The sequence below is a fragment of the Camellia sinensis genome, chromosome 1 (genome assembly GCF_055761805.1).
Source record: "Camellia sinensis isolate YWXY chromosome 1, ASM5576180v1, whole genome shotgun sequence".
NCBI classification, from domain to species: domain Eukaryota; kingdom Viridiplantae; phylum Streptophyta; class Magnoliopsida; order Ericales; family Theaceae; genus Camellia; species Camellia sinensis.
In genome coordinates, this window is record NC_138961.1 from 129,281,509 (window position 1) to 129,309,330 (window position 27,822).

At 34.7% G+C, this 27,822-nt stretch overlaps 1 protein-coding gene across 22 annotated transcripts; it reads right to left on the bottom strand.

The window, feature by feature from the left end:
* Positions 1-1,323: 1,323 nt before the first annotated feature.
* On the bottom strand, positions 1,324-27,200 carry LOC114310754 (histone-lysine N-methyltransferase ATX4). Of its 22 annotated transcripts, none has more exons than XR_003646275.2 (23): positions 25,708-27,200; positions 25,501-25,556; positions 25,207-25,426; positions 24,809-24,931; positions 24,619-24,687; positions 24,224-24,292; positions 24,046-24,137; positions 23,868-23,945; positions 21,921-22,056; positions 19,813-19,918; positions 19,618-19,717; positions 18,424-18,548; positions 17,717-17,862; positions 9,233-9,337; positions 7,932-7,996; positions 6,681-6,883; positions 5,593-5,679; positions 5,441-5,462; positions 5,106-5,195; positions 4,049-4,135; positions 3,885-3,959; positions 1,820-1,920; positions 1,324-1,704 (listed from the first exon to the last, which is right to left on the bottom strand). XR_003646275.2 is itself a non-coding variant. In XM_082884123.1 (23 exons), exons 1-23 carry the CDS (start codon positions 26,563-26,565, stop codon positions 1,614-1,616), a joined length of 3,138 nt encoding a protein of 1,045 aa, XP_082740249.1. In that variant the 5' UTR covers positions 26,566-27,200; the 3' UTR covers positions 1,324-1,613. The 22 variants fall into 22 exon arrangements, 11 of the variants coding, with proteins under 11 accessions (XP_082740249.1, XP_028112642.2, XP_082740251.1 ...); XR_014338711.1 differs by having other exon boundaries at positions 1,826-1,920; positions 5,423-5,462; XR_003646273.2 differs by having other exon boundaries at positions 5,423-5,462.
* Positions 27,201-27,822: the final 622 nt, after the last annotated feature.

The following is a 27,822-nucleotide window of genomic DNA, read 5'->3' on the forward strand; positions in this document are numbered from 1 at the left end:
GTTGAAGTAAGGGGGTTAATACTTCGTAGAAAAATTTCATAAAATCAATTTAGACTATTTAAAATATAAGAAACAATTACTGCCATAAACTATTTTCAAAATCGCAAGTTCTGAAAAATCCAATTTTCACACTTATAAAATTTTTAAGTTAATTCGAATTTTCAATAGCAACCCTTTTTGGTACAATATCTTTATACGAAAAGGACTAGGGTTTGGGTCTCGGCCCAAGCCATTACAATTTAGTTCGACAACGTAGTGCCAAACAAAAATTTTTTGTTCAGTATTGGTTTGCCAACTGTTAAGGTTTTCATTGAGACTCGGTTCTCAAATTCAAATGAGTTTGAAGAAGACATGCAATGGTGTTCTTAGATTCAGACAAGCCGGAGGAGTATGAACTTTGATTCAATTTCTATCAAAATTGGAAGAGTATGAATTGGGGTTTAGGGTTTCGAATTGATTAGGAAAGGAAGAGGAATTATCGTTCTTCAGTTTGTTAGACAAGGAAATAGACTGTCGTTTATTGTTGATGGAGAGGATGTGCATAACTTGGGTAGTGATATTATTAATAAGGATAAATTTGGTATTAAGTGGGGTGTTAAAAAAAATGCTACTAAAATTTAGAATTTAAGGTGAGGGTTCAAAGAAATGAGAAATCCAAAGAATAAAGGTGCATGTTAATAGCAGCACTCAATATAATATTACCTTTAATTTTTACTAATTTTTCTATCTTTAAAATTACAAAGTTAACAGGCAATGTTGAATGACGACAAACTTGCTCCAAACTCATTCCATTGCCATCCTCACTCATCACTATCAACCATCGTTGCCAATGACATCCTCTGCCAACCATTTTCAGCCACCACTTCCCTCAACTGTTAACCACCCGCTATCGCCACCAATCATCTCAGACGGTAACCACCATTGGCCACCACCTTATCTTGAAAACTACCACTGAGTGGTCAACCGGCCACATCTCCAACTATTGACAATCAGTTTTGGCTATCACTTCCCATGAACAACAACCACCCCTAGTCACTGCTAATTATCTCTCATAGATGGCAACCACCTTCAACCACTACCTTCAATAGCCACCAACCACCTTCAACTACTACCTCCCATAGCTGCCAACCACCTTTGGCCACAATCTTTAACAGTCAACAACCACGTCTCATAGTCTCACATTTTCACTTATTTCAAAATAAAATTCTAAAATACTTGTATACCAAACATATTTTTTATTTTCATTTTTACCCAAAATAGACATAAACATGTTTAATGTTTTTTGTAAATAAAAAACAGTAAACTGTAAACGTTGCCAAATGGTAGAGGTGAAATCTGGATCAACATTAAGAGAAAAAAAATATGTATATCCACCAAACAATTTACACAAGAATGACTCAAGCCAAACAGCTGGGGAAATCAATAGCTCTTATTAAGCTTGAAAATTTATCAAAACAAAAAATTGGAACAAAAAATTAAAATACATAAATTATTACTTTAAACAGAAAAAAAAAAAATTACAAATTTAGTAACTGATCTGTGAGGTCCCAGTAGAAGGTGGTTGGGTTAGTGCTTCTTCCGGAGAAACAATGTCTATACTCTGTTGTTGTAACCTAATTCATGAACTTCCTGCAGTTTGGAGCTTTACACAAGCAAGGGACTTTGAATTCGTCACACTCGTCAGTATCAAATAAGTAATCGTACCTGTCATGTGCACAACCAACAAAATGAATTATGAAAAGCATATACACAAACTCAAATGAACAAACATCACACAAAGCTCTGAGAGAGAGAGAGAGAGAGAGAGAGAGAGAGAGACGTTAACTCATCACCAGCAGGCACGTTAGTCTTGGCAATAAGCACGATCCTACTCTCATCATGACCCACACTCATGATCCTTGCATAGCAGTTGGGCATACACTGCCAGCAATAGAAATAGAAAGTCTAGTAAGAGGAGATGGCGCACAAGGTTTCTCACAAGACATAGGAAACACATGATTAAAATGGCTTAGAAATATATCTCTGAGACATTAAGAAGTACATTATCTAAAATTTAATCTGTCCTATCATTTCCAATTGGGGGATGGGAAGTACAGAAGCATTTTATCATTATATCTTGTGCAACCATAATCCTTAGTGTAAAATTCTAAAATTCAATCTTGAAATCCATATCTAATAATCAAAAGTGTAAACGATTGCTTATAACTCTTTATATTATTGTTTCAAATCCATCATGGTAAGATTCTCAAATTCAATCTTGAAATCCATATCTAAGCTAGCATATCTAAATTTGGGCTATTCTCCTAGAATGATTAGTCTAAAAGAATGAAAAGAATTATTTGGCTTACACATGAATGAGTAGAGGCCATGTATATCTAATCGATTCATAATACAATTTAGGAAACGATATAAATAAGGAAACAATATTAAATCTGTGACAATATTAAATTAGTGATTGACATAATCACAGATTATATACATAATACTAAAAATAAAAAGATTTTATGTACTTTAATTTCTATATTCACCACTCTCCCTCAAGCTGGTGTGAAGATATTCAACAATCGCAGCTTGCCAATGGATGACTAGAAGAAGCAAAAAAAAACTCAACAGCTAGTCCAAATAAATGTTACTGAACAAATCTGGTAGTTCACTAAATAAAAAAGGCCAAAAAGTGCTTAATACATCAGTACCACACCCTAGAAGGGGAAAAAAACAGAGACTGAACTGCCTTAGAAGAGCCACCAGAGCATCTATGGCCAAGAAACACCCTCGTCGGCAATCAACAAGACCCTTGTCGTCATCAAAGGCCGGAGCTAATGCCGGGAGACAGTTTAAGGTCATGCTGAACTATTGTAGGAACTAATCGGAATCAATGTTGGGACAGTTTACGAGGTCATGTTGGACTGTTGTAGGAACTAACCAGAATCAATGTCAGAACAGTTTAAGAGGTCATGTCGAACTGTTGTAGAGACTAACCAAAATCAATGTTGCGACAGTTTAAAGGAGTCATGCCGGACCGATGTAGAGAACTGGATGTTGAACCAGCAAGCGTGGTACACACATAACTTATGACGTGGTGCTGAACGATGATGGCAACAAATGACTGAGTGCGCCAAGGGGCGGCTTATTAGAAAGTGCGCCAAGGGGGGTAGCTTAGGTGGTGCGCCAAGGGCGCGATTTGGATTGTGCGCCAGAGGGGATGACTTAGGCTTGGCGACTTAGGTTGTGCGCTAGATGAGCCAGCTTAGATGGTTCACATGGTATATTACCATACTCACCATAATATAGATATAATACCACCCCCCCCCCCCCCCAAAAAAAAAAAAAAAAAAAAAACTCAAATAGGTTTGAAGATAGAGACCTATTTGAGGTTGGAATAGAGAAAGAGACAAAGTGGAACAGAAACACAAAAAATGGATTGCGAGTAAAAAAAAATATGATAAAGATATTTGGGATATGAATAAACGAATGGATAGAGGAAGAGATCACCACAAAGTGATACTAAAAGAAAATATGGCAATGGAATGGGTTGAGGTCTGGCGGACGGCTAAGACAAAGCTGCCGCCCGCCGGTGAAGCAAAATTACTAGCATTGATACCAAAAAGAATGAAAAGAATTATTTGGCTTACACATGAATGAGGAGAGGCCATGTATATATAATAGATTCATGATACAATTTAGGAAACAATACAAATAAGAAACCAATACTAAATCAGTGATTGATACAATCACAGATTATATACATAATATAAAAAATAAAAAGATTTTATATACTCTAATTTCTGTATTCAACAAGTCTCAAATAATTTCATTTCAAATTCATAAATCCAAACACAAACTAAATCCCTAATGCAATCTAAATCTCAATTAGAATAACTTACCGAATGGTTGATTAAACGTGCAATGTTTCCCTTATCTGTGGCATCCACAACAACTTCTTCACTGATCTTAAACAGCTGCAAATTAAAATTCCACCACTTAAATGAGAACAGAGGGTGGGTGGAAGAAAAAGAAGAAAGCAGATTTCCCAAGCCAATTGACTTACATAGCAATCTTTGCCTTCCACTCGGTAGCGAGCTTCCCTCAAATCAGCAATACTACACCTAACCTGTTCACCCCGATATTCAAGAACCTGGAAGAAACACAGGCATGTTACTGTGAACATTTTGTATTTTAACTCCGAAAACCAAACACTAAGGCTGTGTGTTTGCATCTTGACTTTGGAAAGGAGAAGGGAAAAGGTGAGACAAATATGAATAAAATATAAGCTAATTTTTTCTCCATTTCCCTTTCACTTTCCGAATTTCCTACCCAAATCCATGATCCAAAAACTCTGTAAATATTTAAGGTCCAAACACTATAACCCAGTACCTATGTACAAACTAACTAAAACCTGCTCACAGAGAGAAACATGCAGTGTAAGATACATACGGATACGTATGGCAAACTTTGTACAAACTAGAGTATGTGATAAACATTTAAAGCATATGCTAAGGAAGTGTTCAGATGCTCCATTGGTATAAAAATAAAAATCCACTGAATCTTATCTCACATTTGAAATGATTCTACAGTTCTTTTCCCAGCCAAAAAAAAATGTAGGACCAGTTTTAGATTTCACAAGACGATGTTGCCTCATTCTCTTACTACCATTTTCACTGACAACTTCACTTTACAATCATCCAAATCTAGAGCATGGCATTATGCCTTCACAGACCATATAGAAATAGAAGTATAGTATAGAACACACTGGTCAGAGGTTCCATGTCTAAAAGAATACCAAGCACAAACGCAACCTAACTGTTATTGATCATTTGAGAAGTCAATGTGATGTAGAATGGCTGTTAAGAAATAGTAAACTATGAAAATAAAAAACTAAATATTAATAAGATAATCGTAATTAAGCTATAATTAAATACAATAAAAAATAAAAATATCAAAGACGTAAATTACATGATTGTAATTAAGATTCCCATGCCAAATTGGTTCCCTTACGTTCCACATCACCATGCATAGCAATGCCTTAGGATATTTTCCACATTTTTAAAAACTAAAAGACCAAATATGAGTAAAAACATGAAAAACATATACAAGCAAATACATACCATTTCTCCTTCTTGGATGTTCCGACGTGCAAAGAGGCCCCATCCATGAATTCCAGATTTCCCAAAGCAAACCCGATCATTCTCTGTTCTCTGGACTCAAAAACAAAAACACAAAAGAAGTGATATATTAGTCAATTTGGGAAATGACCAAGATTCAAGAAAAGGAATGCAAATTGTAACCGCCAGCCTCTAAGGACAGGTGGAATACAGTTGATCTCTCAACTTTAACATTGGAACTCAAGCTGCCTTATTGCCCAACCCTGAAAACAACAAAGGGAAAGAAAGAAAGAAAGAAAGAAAGAAAGAAAGAAGACGACAATGATGTTGAAAATTGCCTGTAACTGGTGCAGCCGTTCCCTGAAAGTAGAAAAGGATCTAGGCTCATCTATTTTCTGTTTAAAGGAAAAAGCATGTATATTAGCTCTACTTATTAGTTTCAGAGCCCTCATCAAACCTGATGAGAACAAAACCATAAAAGCACACTTACTCTGAAAGTGTTCAGTATTTGCATTGCACTTAAAGAGTGATGGCAAGGTCTCATCACATGATGAGCAACGGCCTGTTCTCCTGTCCTCTACCAAGCAGAAAAAGAGAAGGATAAGAATGGGCACAGTGCGCACGTAATTATAACAAGGAACCAATGAAATAGTGATGTAAATAAATTTAAAATAAAAGAATAACTACAGTTTAGTCTATTGGGGAGAAAAGTAATTAATTAACAGCATAAAAACCAGCAAAGGATCTTTATCTAGTGAAGATAACTATAGTTATCAAATTAAAATGTTGAAAAGGAAAACCAGTAGCTTAATTTTTAGTTATAATTGCAAAATAAGAATTCGGCTAATTATAACATCACAAAGGAAGTGATATCACATCAGCATGCACCATATGCATGTGACGGAGTATAAAACCAGATCAGCACAGTAACAAAATAAACATAATTAAAAAGGAGTCCAATCTTTTAAGCAGTTCAAAGATGGTAGATCATTCAATGTGTTGTGCACAATTTCACAATACATTGCAAGATAGAATGCTAAAGATTCGAAAAATTAAATGGAAGTAAAATAAAAAGGAAGATAGATGCTGAATAAAAACTAGTGCATAATTTAAGCAAAAATGGTTCTTGGGAATGGACATGAACAAGTCATTTTGAGAAAGGACAAAAGAGTTTTTCTTTCTGAAAAAGAACACCTACTCAGCCCAAAACACGAAATGAGAAAACTATTTGACCTACAGGAACAAAGATGACAGAAAGCAAAATCAGAAAAAAATAGGGAAAATTCCAAAATGCCCCTTTTTTGTAAATAAAATTCACATTGAGTCCTATTAACACATGAATGAAATCTCTCACTATAGTGTTAATAGGACTTGATTAGAATTTTAAGAGAAAAGTAGGACTCAATTGGGAATTTTCCCCAAAAAATATTGGGGCAAAATCCGGGTACAATTACCACACTTGGTGAGCATCCTACCCCACTTTCTAAAGTATGTAGCCCACAAAGCAGTCCAATGCATATTCAGGTGAACTGAGAAAATGTCAAAAATATATTATATATTATTTTCAAGGTACCTTACTATTCAATCGTTTGAAGGTCCGACATCTTGCAGCAGAAAATGGCTCAATCTCATTGATCTCTATTGTTGGCGCTTCTTTAAGTTTCAATCTGTTAGATGAAATTAGCCTTGAACCACTGCCTTTTTTGTCTTGGAGAAGGTTTTTGGTAGAAAAAACCCCCAGAGGAGTCTGTATGATTAGAACGGTATCTGGATTTGGAAACCTATACACAACAACAAAAATGCAAATAAACTAATAAATAAAGAACCTAGGAACACAAAACATAAATTTAAAAACAATTATCTATGAAACACGGATACTCCAAAAAAGGTGCTGTACGAGTATTGGATATGGATATGCGTCCGATACGGCGGAAAATGTATCGGATACGGCAAATAAGTATCTGATTTTTTTTTTTTTTGATTTTTTTAATTTCGGATACGAGAAGGATACGCGAAGAATACCTGAAGGATATGGCAAGATACATGAGGGATACACCAAAAAAGTATTCAATTTTTTTTTCTAATTTTTATTTTTTATATTTTAATACGCCAAATAGTATAAAAAAAAATTTCCAATTTTTTTATTATTTTATATTGACATTTTTTCAATAGTCAATACTCTCTGCTCTCGTTCTTCTTCTTTTTTTATTTTTACTTTTTTCTTTTTCCTTTATCTATTAGGCTACTTTATTCAATTTTTTTTCCACTTTTTTTTTTTTTTTTGGGGGGGGGGGGGGGGTTTCCTTACACTGCTTTAATGTAAGTATTTCTTTACCAAATTTATAATTTTAGGAACTTTAATGTTACTATTTCTTTATTTAACAAGAATCCATCTCTTAATTTATTAATTTGCTCTAGGTTTTATTTTCATGCATATTACATTATTAAAATTATAAAAAAATATATTTTTTTTACGAATGTATCCCCGCCGCTGCCGTACCCGTATCTTACTTTTTCAAATTTTGGCTATCGCCAGATCCGGTATCCATATCTATATCCGTATTCGTACCTGTATCCGTGCGTCCTAGACAATTATAAAGGCCGTTATGTAATGCAGGTTCTGCCAATGCAGGTGGTGTTAGAAGATGTCACTTGAAACAGACTTAATCTCTGGCATTACTAATACAAAGAGATAGGTGGCACACATAATTGGTTGTGAGAGATGCTAGGTAGGGTTAAAAATGCACTTGAACCCTATCAAAAGAGCGTCAGTCTAATAGAACTGTGTCAGCAAAAGAATATGTGAGAGAGAGAGAGAGAGATTTTCACCTGTGATAAGCACAATATGAAACCATTTTTGTAATTTGTTTCCCATTTTTTTCCAAGCAATGCAACTGCAATTCAAGAAGCATTCAGCAATTAGCAGAGAATTGACATAGTGGAGCAAAACAAAATGCAGGCAATTGCATCAGGTTCACGTAAACCAAAAAATAGAGGTATACAAGACAAGACAAAAATTCAGGTCATAATAAAATAAAAGAAACTCAATTGTTTGTGCCCAGTGCCAGGCTTGCAGACTATATTTACTGTCATTCACATGACATGTTGCATTTTTCCATAAGACAGTTGCTTGGAAAGACCAAATCAAAGATCAAATCTTGGCAACACAACATTTTCTCTGTTTGTGTCATTAAATATATTTTCTCAAATGCGTCTGTGAGCATGTGCATGTGCAATACTCAACATTAATGCATCAAGAGCTATGACATAATCGATTAAAGTAATAATTAAAATATTGTGTGAATGCACAAATACGAAGTTCTTCTACAAATTGTTAAAGTAACAAATCTGTGAAGTTCCGAATATGAAGAGACATTCTTTATAAACAAGTCTTTGGCATGCTAAAATTATTAAAAGGAGAGTTGTCTTGCTGGTCATGTCCAGAAGTAGAAAAGACAGACATCAAATGCAGAAAACCTGTTATGACCAAGCTTCAAAACTTGACAGCAACAGTCAATCCCATCATTGGTATTGTGAAAAGCTTCATTATCTAAGATTGACCCTCTATATTGACATTAAAATGCAACATGGTGGAAAACTCGCAGGAAACTCTTAAGAAACTATAAATTTCAATTAAAATCGCTTTCTTTCTTTGTTAGAAAAAGAGACCAGCTTGAAGAAATATTTGTGACAAAATAAATTTTCAAATAGCTTTTGCTGCCCCCAAACCATCCACTTCTCACTTGAGAGAAATTGGACAGTTTCTCATGCCTCACATATAGCATAGAAGTAGCCCATATGCAAGAAAAGGTGTGAAACCAAGCCATGTTCAAGAACCCTTACTAAGTTAGCATTAAGTAAAAAAAAAACTTCTAAAAAACAAGAGTCAGTTGCAAATTACTAGTACAAACATGAGCCCACATTAGAATTCTAGGTTGGAGAGAAGGGCAGAATAAAAGACTAAGCAGAAAATACCGCAATATAACAAAGAGAGGCAGATGGTACTGCTAGTTTCCAAAAATATCAATAAACAAGTGAACATACCAGTATGGAAAGCGTGGCGGAGTTTTTTCTGAACAAACAACCCATACATATATAGACATAAATGTAAATATACATTACCAACTCACCTCCATACGATACCCAGCCCTTGATGCACACACAGCATGGTAATAAGTGGAACACTTGCAACACTGTGTGCAGGAACCATGAATTTGCTTACAGACTACACAGATCTGACATTCACAGGAAAAAAAAAAATAAAAAATACAGTTTTAGATTCCAACATTGAATGATTCATTTTTTATTTATTTTTTAATCAACAACAAAGGACTTTATTGATAAATCAAAAAAAGGAAGCGAGGATGAGACATCCTCTTACAAAAGTAAAATGAGAATACTAAGAGCAAAACCCTAACAAGATAATCTCAAGCAAAAACCTACATATCATACACCACCGCCAATCAATCTCTAGCTAACAAAAAAAAGTAGGACCCCCTTAAATAGAGAATTAAACCCAAAAAGAAGTTAAGTGGTAAACATTATCCCACAAAGAGTCCACCTCCCAGAACTTATCTTCAAACAACCTTACATTTCTTTCCATCCATAGAACCCAAAAAGTGGCAAAGATGGCACAAGACCATAGCATTTTGGCTTTCTTCGATCCTCTGAATGCACAAAAGTAAACTAGGAGCATGTGCGCACTCCCTTTTGGGGCTACCCACATAACATTCCCTAAAAAAAACAATGTACCATAAATTCAAAACAATTGGGCAATGCACAAATATATGATCCACGGATTCCCCATTCTTACAACACAAAATGCACCATTGAGGATTTAGAAAGCTATTAGGTCTCCGTTTCTGTAATGTATCATTTGTCAAAATGCCTTCATGAACCATGGCCCCAACGAACACCTTCACCTTTAGAGAAACACAAGCCTTCCAAATTCTTTTGCAAAAAGGAAACTATAAGGAACCATGAGGAGTATCGATGATTTTATCAAAAAAAGACTTATAAGAAAATATCCCGATAAATGAAGAGCCCAAACCCTATTGTCCTCCAAAATAGGAGCAAAGAAAAATGATTAATTCTAGACAACAAAGAAATCAACTGTGAAGCCTCCCTATCATTACGATTCTTAGAAAAGTCAAAATTCTAGGAAATTGGAGCCAAAAGTGAATAAGCCATGGAAGCAATAGAAGAATTATGAGATTGAGCCACTCTATATAGATGTGGAAAATCAGAAGCAAATGAAGATTGATCCATTTAAACATCCTCCCAAAATCAAACATGTTCCCCATTGCCCACCCATACAGAAAGATGACGAGACCAACATGTGTTGATTTGAGAAATTGATTTCCAAGGAGCACGACAGTTACCCCTCAAAACTACCTGCGAATCCCTACTATTGTCTTGAGTCCCATACTTGCTTCTAATAACCGAATGTCATAGTGAATCACTCTCAGGTGGAAATCTCCATAACCACTTGCCAAGAAGGGCCATGTTCCTAGCCAAAATGTTACCAATAGCCAAACCCCCCTTCTCCTTAGGTAACGAAACTAAACCCTAATTCACCAGGTGATCCTTCTTTTCCTCATCCTTACCCTCCTAAAGAAAATCCCTTATCAACTTTTCTAGTGACCTTGCCACCTTAACCGGAATGTTGAACAAATATAAGAAATAAATAGGAATACCACTCAAAACAGTCTTAACCAAAGTGTATCTACCCCCACATGACAATGCAGCCTTACTCCACTGTTTCAACCTCTTGCCAATTTTTTCCACAACTGGATTCCAAAAAGCTTCACTTCTAGGATTACCCCCCAATGGAAGACCCAAATACTTAAACGGAAGTGACTCTATGCTACATCCTAAAAGTGCCGCCCTATTCTGAAACTGATCTTGTTGCATATAAATGCCCACCACGCTACTTTTCTCCAGATTAACCTTAATCCCTGAGATTACCCAAAAAAGTCTCAAAATCGATAAAGATCAACTATCGTCTCAAAATCGATAAAGATCAACTATCTGACTTTCATCCCTTGAAGAGAAAAATATGGCATCATCCACATATTGTAAATGTGTCACACTAACTCTATCCCTCCCCACCTCCAATCCCACGAAAAGACCTTCTCTAGCTCTATCAACCATCCTTTCTAATACGTTAGCCACCAAAATAAAAAGAAAATGAGATAGTGGATCCCCTTGTCGTAACCCTCACGAAGCCCTGAAGCAATTCCCTGGTTTACCATTAACTAGAACTGATATATTGCAAGTTGACAAACATCCCCTAAGATCTCCACCGCCCACCATAACCCTTCTTGTCCATTACAAAATCCAAAAACTGTCAATCCACATGTACACAAAACACCACAATTCATTATACATTAGCAAGACAATTCAAACTAAAATGAGAGATTAATAATCTAAGACTCTTCATGGTGATCAAATGAGCATTCTGGATCAATTTTGGTAGTTGCACCACTCCAAAAGAATTTTTTAGGGAAAAAAATCACATCGCTCAGCTTGTCATCTTGATGCTATCATCTTACTTCACATAATTTTTTATTTTATAAAATTTGTATCTATCACGCCCCAATTTTCAAAGATTAATTAGGCGAAAACTAATTAACCTAAGTGTGAGGTTTTTGAAAGAACTCCCTTTCTTATTCAATTAATTATCGAAAATCCTTTCTATTAACCATTTTCTTTACTTTTCACAAGTCAATATAAGAAAATACCATGGATGAAACTATAACCCACTCTTTGCATATTACATTTAATATAACATTTATTACAAATGGAATGCCTCATAGGCTTACAATAAATAAGAAGGCGTGACCCTTTACAAAGTATAATATTCAGCCAAAGAAAACAAATAAAATGCACTACGACTCATCACCACTTTATAACTACGTCAAGGTAAACCTGTTATTTGATCCTCAAGTCCGAAAACATTCCTTGTTCACATGTACAGGTAGGGGGTGAGCAAACTACTAGCTCACCAAGCAATCTCATATTATAACATTAAAAGATATGTGGGTACAATGACACTTATACATATACATAAAAATCATATCATGCCAAAATCTTATGCATTTATTACATAATCTCTTAAATCCAATTCATTTAATTAACCCCAACTAATTAACTTAAATAAATAAACATGCTCCAAATGTTAACAGATCCTTTTTAATCTATTCAACTAACACATCCCAGTTAAATTAAATAGTTAAGCAATTCATAATGGCCTCCAACAAAGTATCAAGTACATTTCATTTTAATGACTCATACTAGTTAAATGAATCCACAAGTTAGGATGACTATTAGCAAGGCCTCAATTCCAATCCTTTTATTTAATTAACTCATTCCAATTAACTTAAATAAATCCACAATTAAAAAGCTATCAACAAGCATACTCATATCTCATTTAAATAACTCATATCTCATTAACTTAAATAGATCCACAGTTATCAAGCTCAGCGACTGCCAATAGGACCTTACGTCCAAATTATTTAATTAACATACACCGGTTAACTTAACTAATTAAACAACTTCAATTACTCACTTTAATCATCTACCATAACATCATCACCTACTATCACATAACATAACGCGATCCAGCTTCGTCAAGCCACAGCCATCCACTTTACCAGACGCTAGCTGGAGAGAACTTGGAACCTATCATTCGAAGCATAGCCATTTTGCCAGGCGCTAGCTAGAAGGAATTTGGTACCTTTCATTAGGAGCGCACCCCACTTTACTAGGCGCTAACTGGAAGGAAATGGTACCTCTCATTAGAAACACAAACCACTTTACCTGGTGCTAACTGGAAAGAACTTGGGACCTCTATATAGCACTCATATCAACCAATCACAATATACATACCATATCCATTTCATTTCCAATATAAAAACAACTACATTATACGTAGGGTTTTTTGTTCAACCTAAATCCATATCATTTTACCACCAACAATGCAACCGTCCACCGGTTGTCAACAACAAAACCTCTAAGCAATAGGTTCATCAATATCAATAACATACAACGTAAAAGAGGAATCAAGATTTCATCAATTTCATTATTTCTAACTCACATACTTTATCAATTTAATGTAATCACATTCTTTCCAAAACTCATCACCATCCTAAACATTCAATAGAATTAAATTCTCATTTTCTCATGCAAGTAAAGTCTCGGATCTTCCAAGTTAGATCGTAATTCTCAATAAGCATAAACAAATACTTCCAACACTTAGTCAATTATATCAAAATCCTCTTTTAACTATAATTATAAAATATAACACAAGTACTCACTTTCCAATTATCAACATTAACCTCATCAAGTTAATCCAAGGAAATAAATTAAATAACTCCAATTATGTTTTAATCCAAAACATCCATTTACTCCAAACAAGTTAAAATAATCATTTCCTTTCCTTTTCTCATTAAAAGTCACCAAAAAATTCAACTATTTCATATATGAATTTAAGGTATAAAAATAACACATTAAAATACTCCAACTAGTAAAACTAGCAATCAATTTCTCAATTATTTTGACTCACACAAAACTTTCAATTAACTCTATTTTAGCTCAACCAAAATAACCAATATGATTTTCACTAAATCTCATACTGATCAAATACTACCATTTCCTTCCTAGTATATTAAAAGTCATGATATAATCTCAATAACACACATTTTTTATTATAAAGGGTATAAAATGTAAACCAGAGAAAATTAATCCACTAAATTAGTAAATTCATTATATTCACAATTTTCGAAAAAAAAATAATACCAAACATAATTTAATATTTCTCATCTTTCAAACATAATCATATCTCATGTTAAGCTACTCAAATAGATCATTTTCCCCAAATTTTCTATACACAACAATTTTCACAACTTTTCCAAAGTTAACTAATCAATATGGTATTTACATAAAAATAAAAAATAAAAAATTATCAAATATGCCCAAGAGTACACTTTTAAAGGTTAGGAGTTCAAAAGGCTACATTTCATGCTTTCATTTTCATAAAAATGAATAAAACCTAATCATCAATATATCAGCATTCATAAAATATTATAAATATAACACTTTTAGAGTTTTTAATCCCAAAACAACTCTATAATTCCAACTTAACCATTAAACATTTATTCATCAATATTAATTTATTTTTGAAAAATCAAAGATAAGATAATATTTCAACATCATTCTTTTCCTCAAATAAATTATCTAATCATAATATGATATAGATACAAACCATATAACTCCTATCATGCCATTTTTCCTCAACATAAACCTATCATAAATTTCAAAGCAATAATACTGAGATAATCCCTACCTCAAATGATGAAGAGGAACAAATCTGAAAATGTAAACCTCACCAGATCAAGAATCTGAGACTTCCATTGCAAAGAGTACGATGAGATCTCCAACTTCTATTTACAAAAATTTCACAAAATCTCACTCTAAGGACTCCCACTCTAAGCTTGAAGCTTAAGTATCCATGGGGGAGAGGCGAAGCAGCGAGGGAGGGGAAGGGAAACCCTTTGGGTTTGTTTCCTTGGGTATCCTTGGGTTCGTTTCCCCACCGATGCTCACCTAACCTAACATCACAAAAATTAATACAAAATACATGGTAATTATAGCGGCCCAGGGTTGAGACCCAATCATTTTATACTCTTTGGTTTTGGATTCTGTATCTGTTGGTGTTGTTATCTATCCTGGCCCAATGTTATCATTTGAGTTGAGTTTTGGGGTTTGTTTGAGTTATATTGAAATAGGTGAGATTTTGGATTTTTTGGGAAGATTTTGGCTGGTTGAACTTGGGGTCGCTCGAGCGGTGAGTTGGTCGCTCGAGCAGTCTTTCTTTTGTTCCAATTTCTGAGTTTGCAATCTGAACTTCTGGAAGTAAGGCTTTATTTGCTTGAGTGGTGCTTTGGTCGCTTAAGCGGTTTGTTTTGGAGAGATAATCTTCTATGAGTTTGGTTTTTTCACTCGAGCCTAGTTTTGATTGCTCAAGTGATGTGTTGTATCTGACGATCGAGCGGTGTTTTGTTCGCTCAAATGGTTTGTTTGTATAAAGTTGTGAGGAAAGATCTTTTTACTCACTTTTCTTATTTCTCTTTCTCTACAAATATCTAAAACTCAAAAGCTCTCACCTCTCTCTAGATTTCTTCTGTAAATCTTCCGATCTACTACAATTCATGAATTTCTTAACCCTAGTACTTTGGAATTAAAGTTAGAGCTCAAGGAGAGGAGCATTTTAATCTAAAAAAGTTTGAGTTTCGTCTTCGTCAGTTTGGGTATTATTCATCCCTTTTTCTTCTTGCTTTCAAGGTAGGGATTTATTTACTGGTTTGCATGTTACTTACCCTCGTTACATGTTAGTTGATTAAACCAAACTTTGTAAAACTTTGGGTTTGATTTAGGCTTGAATTAATTCATAAAAGAGGGGGTTTTGGAGTGTTTTCTTCGAAAATGATGTTGGGTTATTGATGATAATAGTGACATTGGAACTGAAGGGAATTGTATTCAAATGAGAAACATGTGTTATTTTTGGCAAAAATGGAAATTCTTGGTGAATCTTGATTCGAACAAAAAGGGGTAAAGCCTTATGGAATTTGGAAGAATGTTATGGTCTTTGGGTGAGATGGAAAAGGGGAGATTGAATATGTGATTGTTACTCCCATGTTGAATTATGGAAATGTCAGATTACGAAATTATATCTATCTCTTGAAATCTATATTTTGAATAGAGATATCTGTTTTGGCTATCGGTAGAGAATACCATTACGTCTTGTAGAAATTGCATATGAACTAGGTCAACTGGAACCCATTCACTCATGCATTAAACTTGAACATTGGTTTTATACTTATGCATTGAAAAGCATCATTTTGAGAAAAATGAGTGAATACCTTGGCAAATCTAGTTAGGGGGTGTGGTTGTGGTTATTATGTTGGCCTTTGTGTCCTTGGTGAAAGTTCAGAAACCCGTGCAGTTAGGTGTCGATCTTTCCGGTTAATACCGGTAAAATGGCTTTTGATAGTGCTCGTATAGCCTACTTGTAAACACGTACCTAGAGATTCCCAGTGTGTGTAAAGGGAAAACGCATGTTTTGCAATGACATTTCATATACATTCACCATATGACTTTGTCAAGCATCATACAAATCATTAAACTCATCTCTACTAAGCTTTAACTCACCTTCTGTGAAAACAAATATTTAGGTGCTAATGGTATGCCTCCGTTAAGGAGATAGTTTGGGAGGACATTAGAACGGGACGCTCATTTTTGTTCTGTAATTATGTTTTGTACAAGCCTAGGGCTTTTCCCATATTGGACTACAACCCACTTTTGTTGTAACCAAGCCATGGAAATTTGTAGCCGGTAGGAGTGTGACCTTATCTTTATTTCCTTTTGTTTCTATATATCTGTTACATGCTATAGATTCATAATCTAGGATTGATGAATGTATTAGTGCATGTGACGTCGTTTTGTAATATTTTAAGGAGATAAATGAATGAATGATAGTTCCAATTTAGTTTTCGATATTAAATAATTGAGATTGGTAAGCTTCCGCATGTATGTTTGAGAGTTATAATGCATATCGAATATCGTTAATTTTGAGGTGTTACAGTAATAAAACCAAAAATTTTGTAACATAAATTATAAAATGATAAAATTTTATCTCACCACAAAAATATCACTTTTCTGTGCATCACAAAATATAATCTTCTGCTCACTACAAAATATATAATTTTTCACCTTATAGTACGCACCATAAATTCACCTTTCAAATATTTATTATAATAATAGCAACTCTCAAGGTGGTCCCTATCATTTATGTAATTAAAAACGACCAAACAGTTAAACATAACTTATACACAAACTCAAATTATATTGATTTTAAGTCATGAGTCTTGAATTAAATTCCCACCCATAAGCCAAACATGACCCAATTATATATCAAACTAGACCCAACAAACTTTATCTCAAGTCATGGTCTAAACACCCAAAACTCAACACCAAATTCTATATAAACTAAACTAAACGCCATTCAATCTATCAATTTTCAGAAAATAAATACTCATCCTTTCATTCTGAAATTTTTGTCCAACATGTTAGACTCATTTAGGAACAACATATAAAAATTTCATAATTTTCTGAGATCGGAAACTATTTTTAAAAAATACAAAACTTGATCATTCTCATACAGAATTTTACACAGCAGTCTAATCCAAATATTGCTCAATTAATTTATGCAATGACTTTACAAAAAAAATTCTGGATCATTACAGTATCACTTTAAAAGATTGTCTCTTTTACAAGCAAATTTAGTGATAACATGTTGACATAGTGGATTCTTTGTGCATTAAATCCTCATGGAAGAAAACATTGTACTTTCTCATTGTTATTTTTACTTGGCATAAATCACAACAGTTTTACATCACATGTTTGTTATAATACAAAACATATTCCAAGATATGCATGAACTTGCCAAGATGCCTCTCTATCCAAAAATTGAAAACACAATAAAGTAAACTAGTAATTCTATCTTTGAAATAAACAGAGATACCTTTAAAGCAGTTAAATGTAAACTACTCTACCTTTATAAAAGCATTTGATGGAATTCTCAAGATTCCCACAGCAGGCTCCATCTTTTCATCACTTGAGAAAGAAACTTCAGGTTGAAACCAAGCACAAGTAACATGAACCCACAATGACTCAACATCAGTAGGTTTCAAAGCACCTCCTAAAAGGGAAAGAGTAAAGACAACACCATTATAAGATATTAACCAAAAAAAAAAAAAAAAATTTAAACATTAAATATGCATTAATATATTCTCTTGATAATTATGAAGTCCACAAGACACTAAAAGAGCAAAGGAATCTCCTGATAGGACAGTAACCATCACTAATGGAACCAATGATGGTATTAATTTAGCAAGACTAATTTTCTACTAAACTGGTTTCTTTTTATTATTTTTTTAAAGTAACTTCAAAATTAACAATCCTCCACTTCCACTACCCGCAAAATTCTCCCTACTTTGAAAAAACTAAATAGTGGAAAGTGATAAAAGTACGGGTGAGGAGGATGTGCTAAATAAGACAAATCATCCTTCAGACAGCATTTCGCAACAATAGGGTAATCATTAGAAAGTTTTGCATTATGACAATGAACAAATCATGCTTCAGACAGCAATTTATAGGGAAAATTCCTGATGGCTTCTCTAATGGGAGCCTGAAAGAAAGGAAAAGAAACACCAAATAAGCAATAACGACTCATGAGATTCCATTCATTTTAGGATCATGCCTTTTACAGGACAGAGGCAACACTCCCGCTTGATATCAGGTGTCTCACATGCTCGGCAAACCCAAGAAGTGAAATCTTTAACATTTCTTGCTCCATAGCATTCTTGATGGACAGCAATTTGGCATCTGATAGAAAAAATAGAATGTCAACAGTATTTTTCATATGATTAAAGTACTAAAAATTTAGTATGCATAAGCCACTATTGAATTTTGCCTTTAATTGTCAGACATTCTTGCCAAAAGGTCAAACTGATAATGTGAAGAAAATGCTTATCAATTGTATCTCACACAGATATGACTAAAAGCAAACAAGATGGTGCTCCCTTCCAGGTGCTTACCAAAGAATAGTGACTAGGGTTAACAGAATCTCAATCAGTCTCTGTCATTGGCTAGGAAGCACAAGTATGGGTATGGATGTGGGTGCAGGTACACCAATACGGCAAAACATAAAATAAAAAAAATAGGATACAGGTACGCCTGGGCACACCCAATAAAAAAATATTTTGATAATTTCTAGTAGTGTATGATATATAACAATTAAACAATCCAATGCAAAAAATAATCAAAGTAACAATTAGAAAAGCGTAGAACAATAGACAGACGATAGAAAAAACAGAGACGAAGATGAGTACTCAAAGGCAGAGGCTCGTTGAAAAAAATAGAAGAAGATGGAGAGACAGAGAGTCGGAAAGAAGAGGCAGCCAAAAAAGAACACTAAGTACTTTAAAATTTTTTGATAATTGCAAAAATACACTAAATTTTTAAAGTTTTAAAAATAGACACAATATAATTGTTCTTGTACCCTTTTAGTTTTTAAAATTTCATTTATGCCCCGACATACCCACAAAAGTACATGAAGCGTACCCATCCAATAACCGAGTTATACCCATCCCGTACCTGGCACACATGCAGCTATGCCAGTATGTATACTCGTACCAAGTAAGTATCCGGCACTCATAGGGCCATATTTTTGGAGTACCCATGCTTCATGGGCTATTGATGAGTGAAACATTCAACAATTGGACGGTCCAGAACAGCCAGACCAGAGTATTTTTACACCCTCGGCAATTCAAGGGTGCATTCAATGTTGGTCTTGAATTGTTGTATATGAGTAACATTTCCAAATACTGTTTTTCAAAAACCACCTTTCAAGTATGTATCATCAAGACATGAGATGTGCCATATTGACAAAAACCTGATGCATATAATTATTTTGTTGTAGTCCCAATCTTCAACCCATCTACATACTGCACACCGTTCTGTTGTCCATTTGGCATAAATGGGCTCATATTTTGCTGTAAAATTAAAATATTGTGAAGTAAGTTCACTGGTGTTACAGCAGTGCAGAAAAGTGGACCATATTAATTACATGCTTAGAAGATCGGTATACCTTGCAAAAAAGTAAGCAACTTCTGCTTTCGTGCTTTTATTGAAGGGCGTTTAAGAGAATTAGCAGAAACAACAGTACGTGCATGATACTCTGCTATCTGCAGCATCTGTGAAACAAAATGAGATTCTATTAGATACATGCACCCCTCAAGTGATCATATACAGTCAAAGATCTACAAAGGCATCTTTCATCACTAATACTACCATGTTGATAATTTACAGAGAGGGGAACAAAAAGAAAAAAGATGAAATAATATGTTCAAGAATGTAGAACCATCGGCTAGGAGCCTTTTCAGTTTAATTCAGCCCGGTTCATGGTCAAAGATCACTATATCATTCATATCTATCTATGAAGCATAGACATGGACACAGGACCGGATAACATGACATAGATGCGTTGATACGGAAATTCCAAAAAAGTGGGACACAGACACGGCTTGGACACGCCACAAATAATTATATGTTGATATAATATTATCTAAGAATAAATTATGTTATATAGTTTTATATGTGCATAATATATACGACATTAAATTACTTTATACTAAGTAAATCTTGTATCTAATTTTCTTACACGAATTTTTAGACTATTGGATTGGATCATAGTAGTTAAAAATTAGATAAACTATAGGAAACATTTATATTGCAATATTTCCCTCATCCTCCTAAGCCGTCTATTTATACATTTTTTTAAAAGAATTATATATTACGTTATTCTTAAGAATTATACATTGTTTTTAAGAATATAAAATATTTATGCCAAATCCTCAAACTTTGAAAATCTTATGTTAGTAAATGTCAAAGTGTTGATCTCATGTTCATATTTTTAGTGATAGACATGGCCAAGAGGTGATGGACAAGTCGTAAAATGAGTGTCGGACAAGCGTCCGCAATTAATATTTTTAATTTTAATTAAGGACACAAAAAAAAAGAGTATCGGGCATGTGTCCGAGAGTATTCGAGGAGTGTCGGTGTCTGACATGGACACGTCACCTTCTTAGAAGTGTTTGTGCTTCTTAAATATCCATCAACTATAGGTTTGATTCCCATAAAATTCCATCATAGTTCTACCACAAACATGATATATGCTTTAAATACTTGTGAAAGAGATTTTTTTAAATATGTACATAAAAAATGTTTAAAAATTAGCTTCGTTTTCACCAAAAAAGATGAGGAAGAAGAAGAATCTAGTTGATAATACATCCTACCTACTTTTTACATGGTTATAAGTATTAACTATCAGTATGCCAAGTTTTCTTGGGCTGCTAATACCAATAGCAGCCTATGGTTTTTGGAGGCCTCAGAATCAACATCAAAATGAGGCTTTATTTAATTAAGCCTTCAAAAAGTTGAATATGAGGCCTTTGTGCAGTTTGGTTGATTACTTTGTTAAAATTATACTCAATAACATTTTCTTGGTAAAATCATTAATAATATCAGAACAAATAATTTATATGATGTGAGAGAGAGACAAAGAGGAGAGAGATGGAAATTGAGGAACCAATGCGTCGCTGCAGGAGTCTTTGCCATTTATAAGCGAGAAAAGAAAATAGTAAAAGTTTTGTGTTGAGTTATTTGTGTATATTGTTTGGTGTTTCTGCCCAATCTCAGCCCAAATTTAATTCAAGCTTTTGAATTTCTGTCTAAGCCCGCATCGAATTCAAAAATATGTTGTTCAAACTCTAAAAAAATTCAGATTGAGCTAGGGTTGTTTGGGTCAAGCCTGCTCAAGTTGCACCCTTAGTTATATCATTATGAGGACCTTCTAATGCTTAAACCCTAGACATCTATACCACACTATAGACCATTAAGTAGAAATTATGCATTGTAGAAAAACCTCCAAAAATTATAAAAATAAAGAAAGATATTGTGTACTGGAATGCTGAATGCAAGTCTGAAGCGAGATATGACCAATGAGATATGAAGGCATTGGAGTACATTTTTACTCAAGTGAGATCTGACCAATGAGATATGGAAGCATTGGAGTACAGTTCATACAAACATACATTCATACTCATACATACATAATACACAAATCTATATTAGTGCAAACTTGGAGGAAGAAAACATAATATGCAGGAAACTAGAAGATCAACTTCAAGAACGAACCCATTGTTCTAGTGTTAACATGGAACCTTTCACCCTGACACTAGTCTTCCAATTTTTTGCTTTCGAACCTGTATGCCGCTCCCATTCACTAAGTGCCTGTTTTTCTGTTCCACAGGACCCACATTTGCAGACAACTCTGTCATGGATAGAGAGAGAAAATATATAAAAAAGGAGTTATATTTGATTTTGAGAACAGAGAAACTAAGGGTCTTGAAACGAAAACAATGTCAGCTGAGAATGTGATCATACTAATTCAAGCTGATTTGGCCTGTAATATGAAGCCCTAAAATATGCAATTTTTTATCATCTATCATATCAATAACGCAAGGATGCACTAGAAAAGGAAGGAAAACAATTTCTCAATTTCAAGTCATGGTATCTGCCCACTACTGGAAGCATATGTCAAATTCCCCAAATTTTCCCAACTTACATGGTTGTACACAAATTATTCCCTAGTAATAAATCAATGGCATTTTTTTACCCTAATGCTGAATGCGCTGCTCTTCAATCAATCCTAACATTTCCCGCAAAACATTCCAACTTTCCGATAATATGACATCAAATTATTCTAGACAAGACATTGCAGGGTAAAAACAAGGGCTGGAGCAAGAACACTAGCACAGTTAATTTTTAATTACAATAGGTTCTAAAGGACCTTGAGCTTATCTATATTCTCACATGCAAGTGTATGTACTAATTTATTTATCACAATAGCTACATTTGAAATAAAAAAATGTAATGTGCAACAGATCAATAATAATTTCATAGCTGGCACGGTCTGGCATATGCTTGTTTTTTCTTTCTTTTTTTCTTTTGAATGCAAGAAAATTTTATTGAAAAAAGGTAGAGTCTACAAAAAGTTGTAGGACAAGTAATCCTCCAAAAAGAAAAGAAACAAAGGCAAAATTACAACTCGCGTACAACTTTGCATTCTCTATAAATCAAAACAAAAGAACACCCTTAAAGGGACAATGAAGCTCAAAAAAAAAAAAAAATAAATAACTAACAAATGTTATCCCACAAGCCTTGAAAATCTTCGAACTTGTCTTGAAAAATTCTCGCATTTCTTTCCAAACAAATAACCCAAAGCATGACAAACAACACAACTCCAAAGTACTCGGGCCTTTTTATAGTTCCAACTATGAGCTTCCATAATTTATGTTTAATACATATATCAGCCAAAATCAAATGATAATAATATACTAATTTTAAAAATAAAAACAAAAAAGGAAGAAGAAGAAGAAGAAGAAGAAGAAGAAGAAGAAGAAGCCTACTGAAGTTAACTGTTACGAATGTAAGACAAAAAGCCTTATATAGAACACATGTGTCCCTCCTGGTTGCCAATTTGCTAACTAGGAACTAGTTTGCTGGTTAGAATCTAGCAGCAACTCAAGCTGTTCGTCTGCTTCTAATGATTCATCTTGACAGACTATATTACTTGTAGCTCAATCCAAGAATACAGCCTGCTTGTAAAGGTGTTGGAATTTGAATATGCTGATACAGAGCTCAGCATTTATGCTACCATGTTCAGTCTCTTCCAAGCATATTGAATACATATATGTGATGGCAATAACGACAGAAAATCCTCAAGCCAACAGTTTCTGGAAGCTACATTTGTTTAGTAGTTCACTGTTCACAGTAAGAAATCACAGGGTTTCAATTCTGAGAGCCATTAGCTACATTATTTGATTAGCAAGCAGCAGTAACAATACTGGATCAATATTTATCCAACAAATAAACAAAACAAAAAGTAACAACACTGAATTGATGCTCTGAATCCGAGTGCCCCTGAAATGAACACTGTTCAATAGAGTATCATCTACTTTCATCATAATGCAAATTCTAGCCAGAGATCTTCATCAAGGAAAAAAGTTATAGTAATTGTTGTTTGAGGTGGGGATGGGGGGCATGAAGTTATTGTAAGAACATGAAGCTATAGATGCTTACAAATGAAGGCTTGGAGAATATACACCTTCCATGCCCGAGCAAACCACTGTAACCTTGTCAGGCAGCATATTATTGTTTCTGCAAATATCTACCATCATTAGATATTCAGAAGTAAAACATTTAATTTTGATCCCAATACCATATAAGTAGTAATCGGCAATAAATATTACAGTCTTACTTGACTTTAGGCTGACAGATTTCTGAATCTGATAATTCAAAATTGAACTTTGCTCTGCATTCAGGGCAGTAATAATCAGTGGCCCCCAGATCCTGCAGAAAACAAGTGACTAAGTCAACCTGCATGCACATAGACCAAAAAGAAGAATAACACTGTAACAGTGCCGGCATGGCCATACCTTGGAAAGATTGCTAGAAATTTTATCACACGCTGCATGCACCCTAACTTTACAACTATCACAGCGTACCTAATTCAGTAAAAAAAATCCGAATTGTGAATTGAATTAAGAGAAAACAAACATTATCTCCATAAAAGAAAATATATAAAACAAAATAAAATAAAAGTTTATGTCCATATATAGGGCGACCCAGTGCATGAGGCTCTCGCTAAAGCAGGCTTTAAGGAGGATAAGATGTATGCAGCCTTAACCCCCATTTCTGGAGAGGCTGTTTCCGTGAATCCAACCTGCATCACTAGGGATGCTAACGACAAACCTTACCATTGGGCCAAGCCACACCATTTGCATACATAAAAAAATAAAATTACAAAATCAATTTGGATTGTATGCCTCACCCAAATGCCACTGTCCAAATGATTCCTAATCTTCTTGCATATGCCACAAGAATGTTTTAATTTTTTTAGCTGCAATGAAATCACATAGAATAGTCAACAATACACATCCAGCATCTGAATGGCTTCAGCGAACATTTTGGTACAGAATACTACAATTAAAACACCACAGCACAAGGCATACAATACGAACCCTAGCACAGGAATTACATAGGCAGCTTCCCGGGGTTGAAAACTTCATTTTATTGGAAGATTTAAGTAAAATATTCAATCCACAGCTTTCACAGGACCATGTCTCTTTCTTTTTAAGCACATCCTGCACAACGACAATAAAATTAGTAAACGCTAGTACAGAAATGACCAACATTTATTTCATAAGAGAAAGTCTTAATGTACAGACTAGAATTCAACACTTAAAGAAAAACTAACCACAAATTCATGTCCAATGTCCAATACCAGAACTAGATATACAGTATGATATTCATTTAACACTCGCAGAAGTACAAGAACAATTCTGAGGTCGCTGATGTATTCCCAAAACTACCCAAACATTTAAAAAAGAGAAAACTAAAGCATGGATTTTAAACTTACACTTGCCTGGTTATGGATGTTGCATTCCTGATCCTGATTTGAACCAGTAACTTCCTGGACCCCTCCACGAATAGATTCTAAATAACCTAGATTTCCAGCTGCCGCATTAATTTCCACCATTAACATCTCAGTGAAGCCATGCTCCGCCAAAAATGCCTCTTCTATTGCAGACCGAAGATCGCTGGGCTTGCTATCATTCAAGTCTGTCTGCCCCTGAAACCTGACTCAAGCAAAGTTTAAGCACAATTGCAAAACCATCCAAATGTGAGGCAAAAAAACTTATCAATAACACACCTGTCTACATACTCCACGAATGGAAATATCATTCCACGTTTAACCCAAGCATAATCCTGCTCATCATCATTGTTACACAATGTCACTAAATTTAGACATTCTGATTAAACAATATAAACATTGTATTGTATTTATTTGTGTATAAGTCAATATATAGCAACTCAGTTAGGGGGAGAGAGAGAGAGAGAGAGAGAGAGTATAATTTACCCTTTGCGTTCCATTTCCAGAGTAGCCAAAGAACATCACACAAAATGCACCTGTAACCCGAAAACTCAGAACTTGTTGGGGAGCTTGTGTTAGAGGATTAAGAACAATAGCCGGCCACGCAGGATAGTTCTTTCCTGACATGGCCCAAACTATATCACCTGAAACAAACTCACCCTCCTTCAACAATCCATCATTACCAGCCAAATCTACAGGTTCCTCCAATTTCTCAATCGGGGACCTTTCTGTGTCATTCAATTGCTCATGGAGCGACGTTATTGTACTATGGGAACTCGAATACTTCTTCATGTCAAAACAATTCACTTCTTCACCTTCCCCTAACAATGGCGGCAATTTACAACATTGATAGCTAACTTTATTTTGTGAACGAAGTTTGGGGGTTTTGAAGCTGTATTTCTCAACGTAGGGATTGAATTCAGGGTCCAAACTCGATTCTCTAACACTAGATTTACTCTTCTCCTTCTTCCAATTATCAAGAATTGAATCATTGAATCTAGAAGGAAGTACCTGAACTCGTCCCCGAGACGTCCTCACGAGAGGCGGCCGTGAAGCCTCTTGTTCTGGAATGTTGCGCTCCTTCAAGCTCTCCTTAGTCTTCTTCGATTTCGAATCCACCTCATCTGCGCCAAAACGTTTCTCACCGGAATTCCTCAACAGCCCGTAGATACCGAAGGGAATTACACCGGCGGCGAGCTCACCGAGCAGATTCAGAGGAAAATAGTCGTTAATTTTCCGTTTCTTTCTCTTCGCGGAACTCTCGCTTTCTTCACCACCGGAATCACCAACTCTGCATCGCTTCAGAGTCGGCATTACCGATTTCAAGTTGCGCTTGATTATCATCCTCTCCAATCACAACCACCTCTTAATCCAAATCCGAATTCCGGCAAAAAAACAACTCAGAAAACCCCTAATTTCCACGAATTCAAGCCCTAACTTCCAAGAAAGAAAGAAATAAACGCGGCACCCACTCGAGAGAGAGAGAGGGAAAATAAAATAAAATTTTCCAGACGAACAAACAGAAAAAGATTGGAGTGAGGATCGAATTGAGCAAAACAAGAAAAAGAGGAAAGAAAATTGAGACAAAATTGCGCGGGAATTCGTTCGCGATCGAAAAAATGGGGTCGCAGAGACGGTGTCTGAATAGGGATCTCTGTGCGACGAAGCTCTCTAACTGCTCATTAGTCGATAAAGATTTTTCTTTCTTTCTTTCTTTCTTTCTTTCTTTTTTTAATCTATAAATAAACACGCAACACTCACAAATACTCTATATAATAAAACATATAAGCATAACTTCTAGCAATTTTTTTTTTCATTTTTGGTAAGGATTCATACATATAGATATATAGATACGTATGTATATGTGTATGCTGAAAGTTAGAGAGAGAGAGAGAGAGAGAGAGAGAGAAATTAAAGAAGGGTATAAGTCGCGTAAACGAGCGAGGCGTGCTCGGTCTTCGGAGGAGGAGTCAAATTTCAGAGATTGCTTTGCTTGCATGTGACGATGTAAGTCATAATGGTTTGGCTCTCTAGAGCAGCACACAGAGAGATATGTCAAAGAGTGTGTTCCAAGAAACTTGGAACCATATTGTTAAAATTTTAATTTTTTTTTGGGTGGTGTAATTTCAACCAAATATAATTTTATTTAATTTAGTTCATTTAATTTGAAACCCAGTTCATTTAAATTGTCCAAGGTAATGGTGGTGGTGGTGAAGCTCCATATTGGTTGATTTTTTGGTTGGCAAATCTGTATTTTAATGGTTTTTACTCAAATGCTTGCCTGCAAGTTATGATTTGAAGAGGATGACCTGTCTGTCTGTTTGTCTCTCTGGCAAACCAAACCACCATTTTTTTTTTATAAGCGGCATGAATGGAATTTATGAAATTTTTATATTTATTTATTTTTGTGTTTGAGTTTTGTATGTGTATCAGGGCGGTTTGGCTATCTTCATCCTAATGGGTCTGCTGATCAATTCTAATTATTTTATTTTATTTATTTTTTAAATCCTCCATTTGTAGTGTACGTTGAATTTTATTTTTATGTGTTTCGCAAATGGGTGGTTCGTTAATGGGTTGTGTTCTAACTATGCCTGTTGAAAT

Bases quoted from the DNA above. Each gene is read 5' to 3' on its own strand.
- LOC114310754 (XM_028256840.2), bottom strand. From the start codon at position 26,565: ATGATAATCAAGCGCAACTTGAAATCGGTAATGCCGACTCTGAAGCGA. The intron at 24,293-24,618 runs GTGAGGCATACA...TTACTGAATTAG, and splicing joins ATTTGGACAGTGGCATTTGG to GTACGCTGTGATAGTTGTAA. The intron at 3,960-4,048 runs GTAAGTCAATTG...TTTAATTTGCAG, and splicing joins TGGAAGGCAAAGATTGCTAT to CTGTTTAAGATCAGTGAAGA.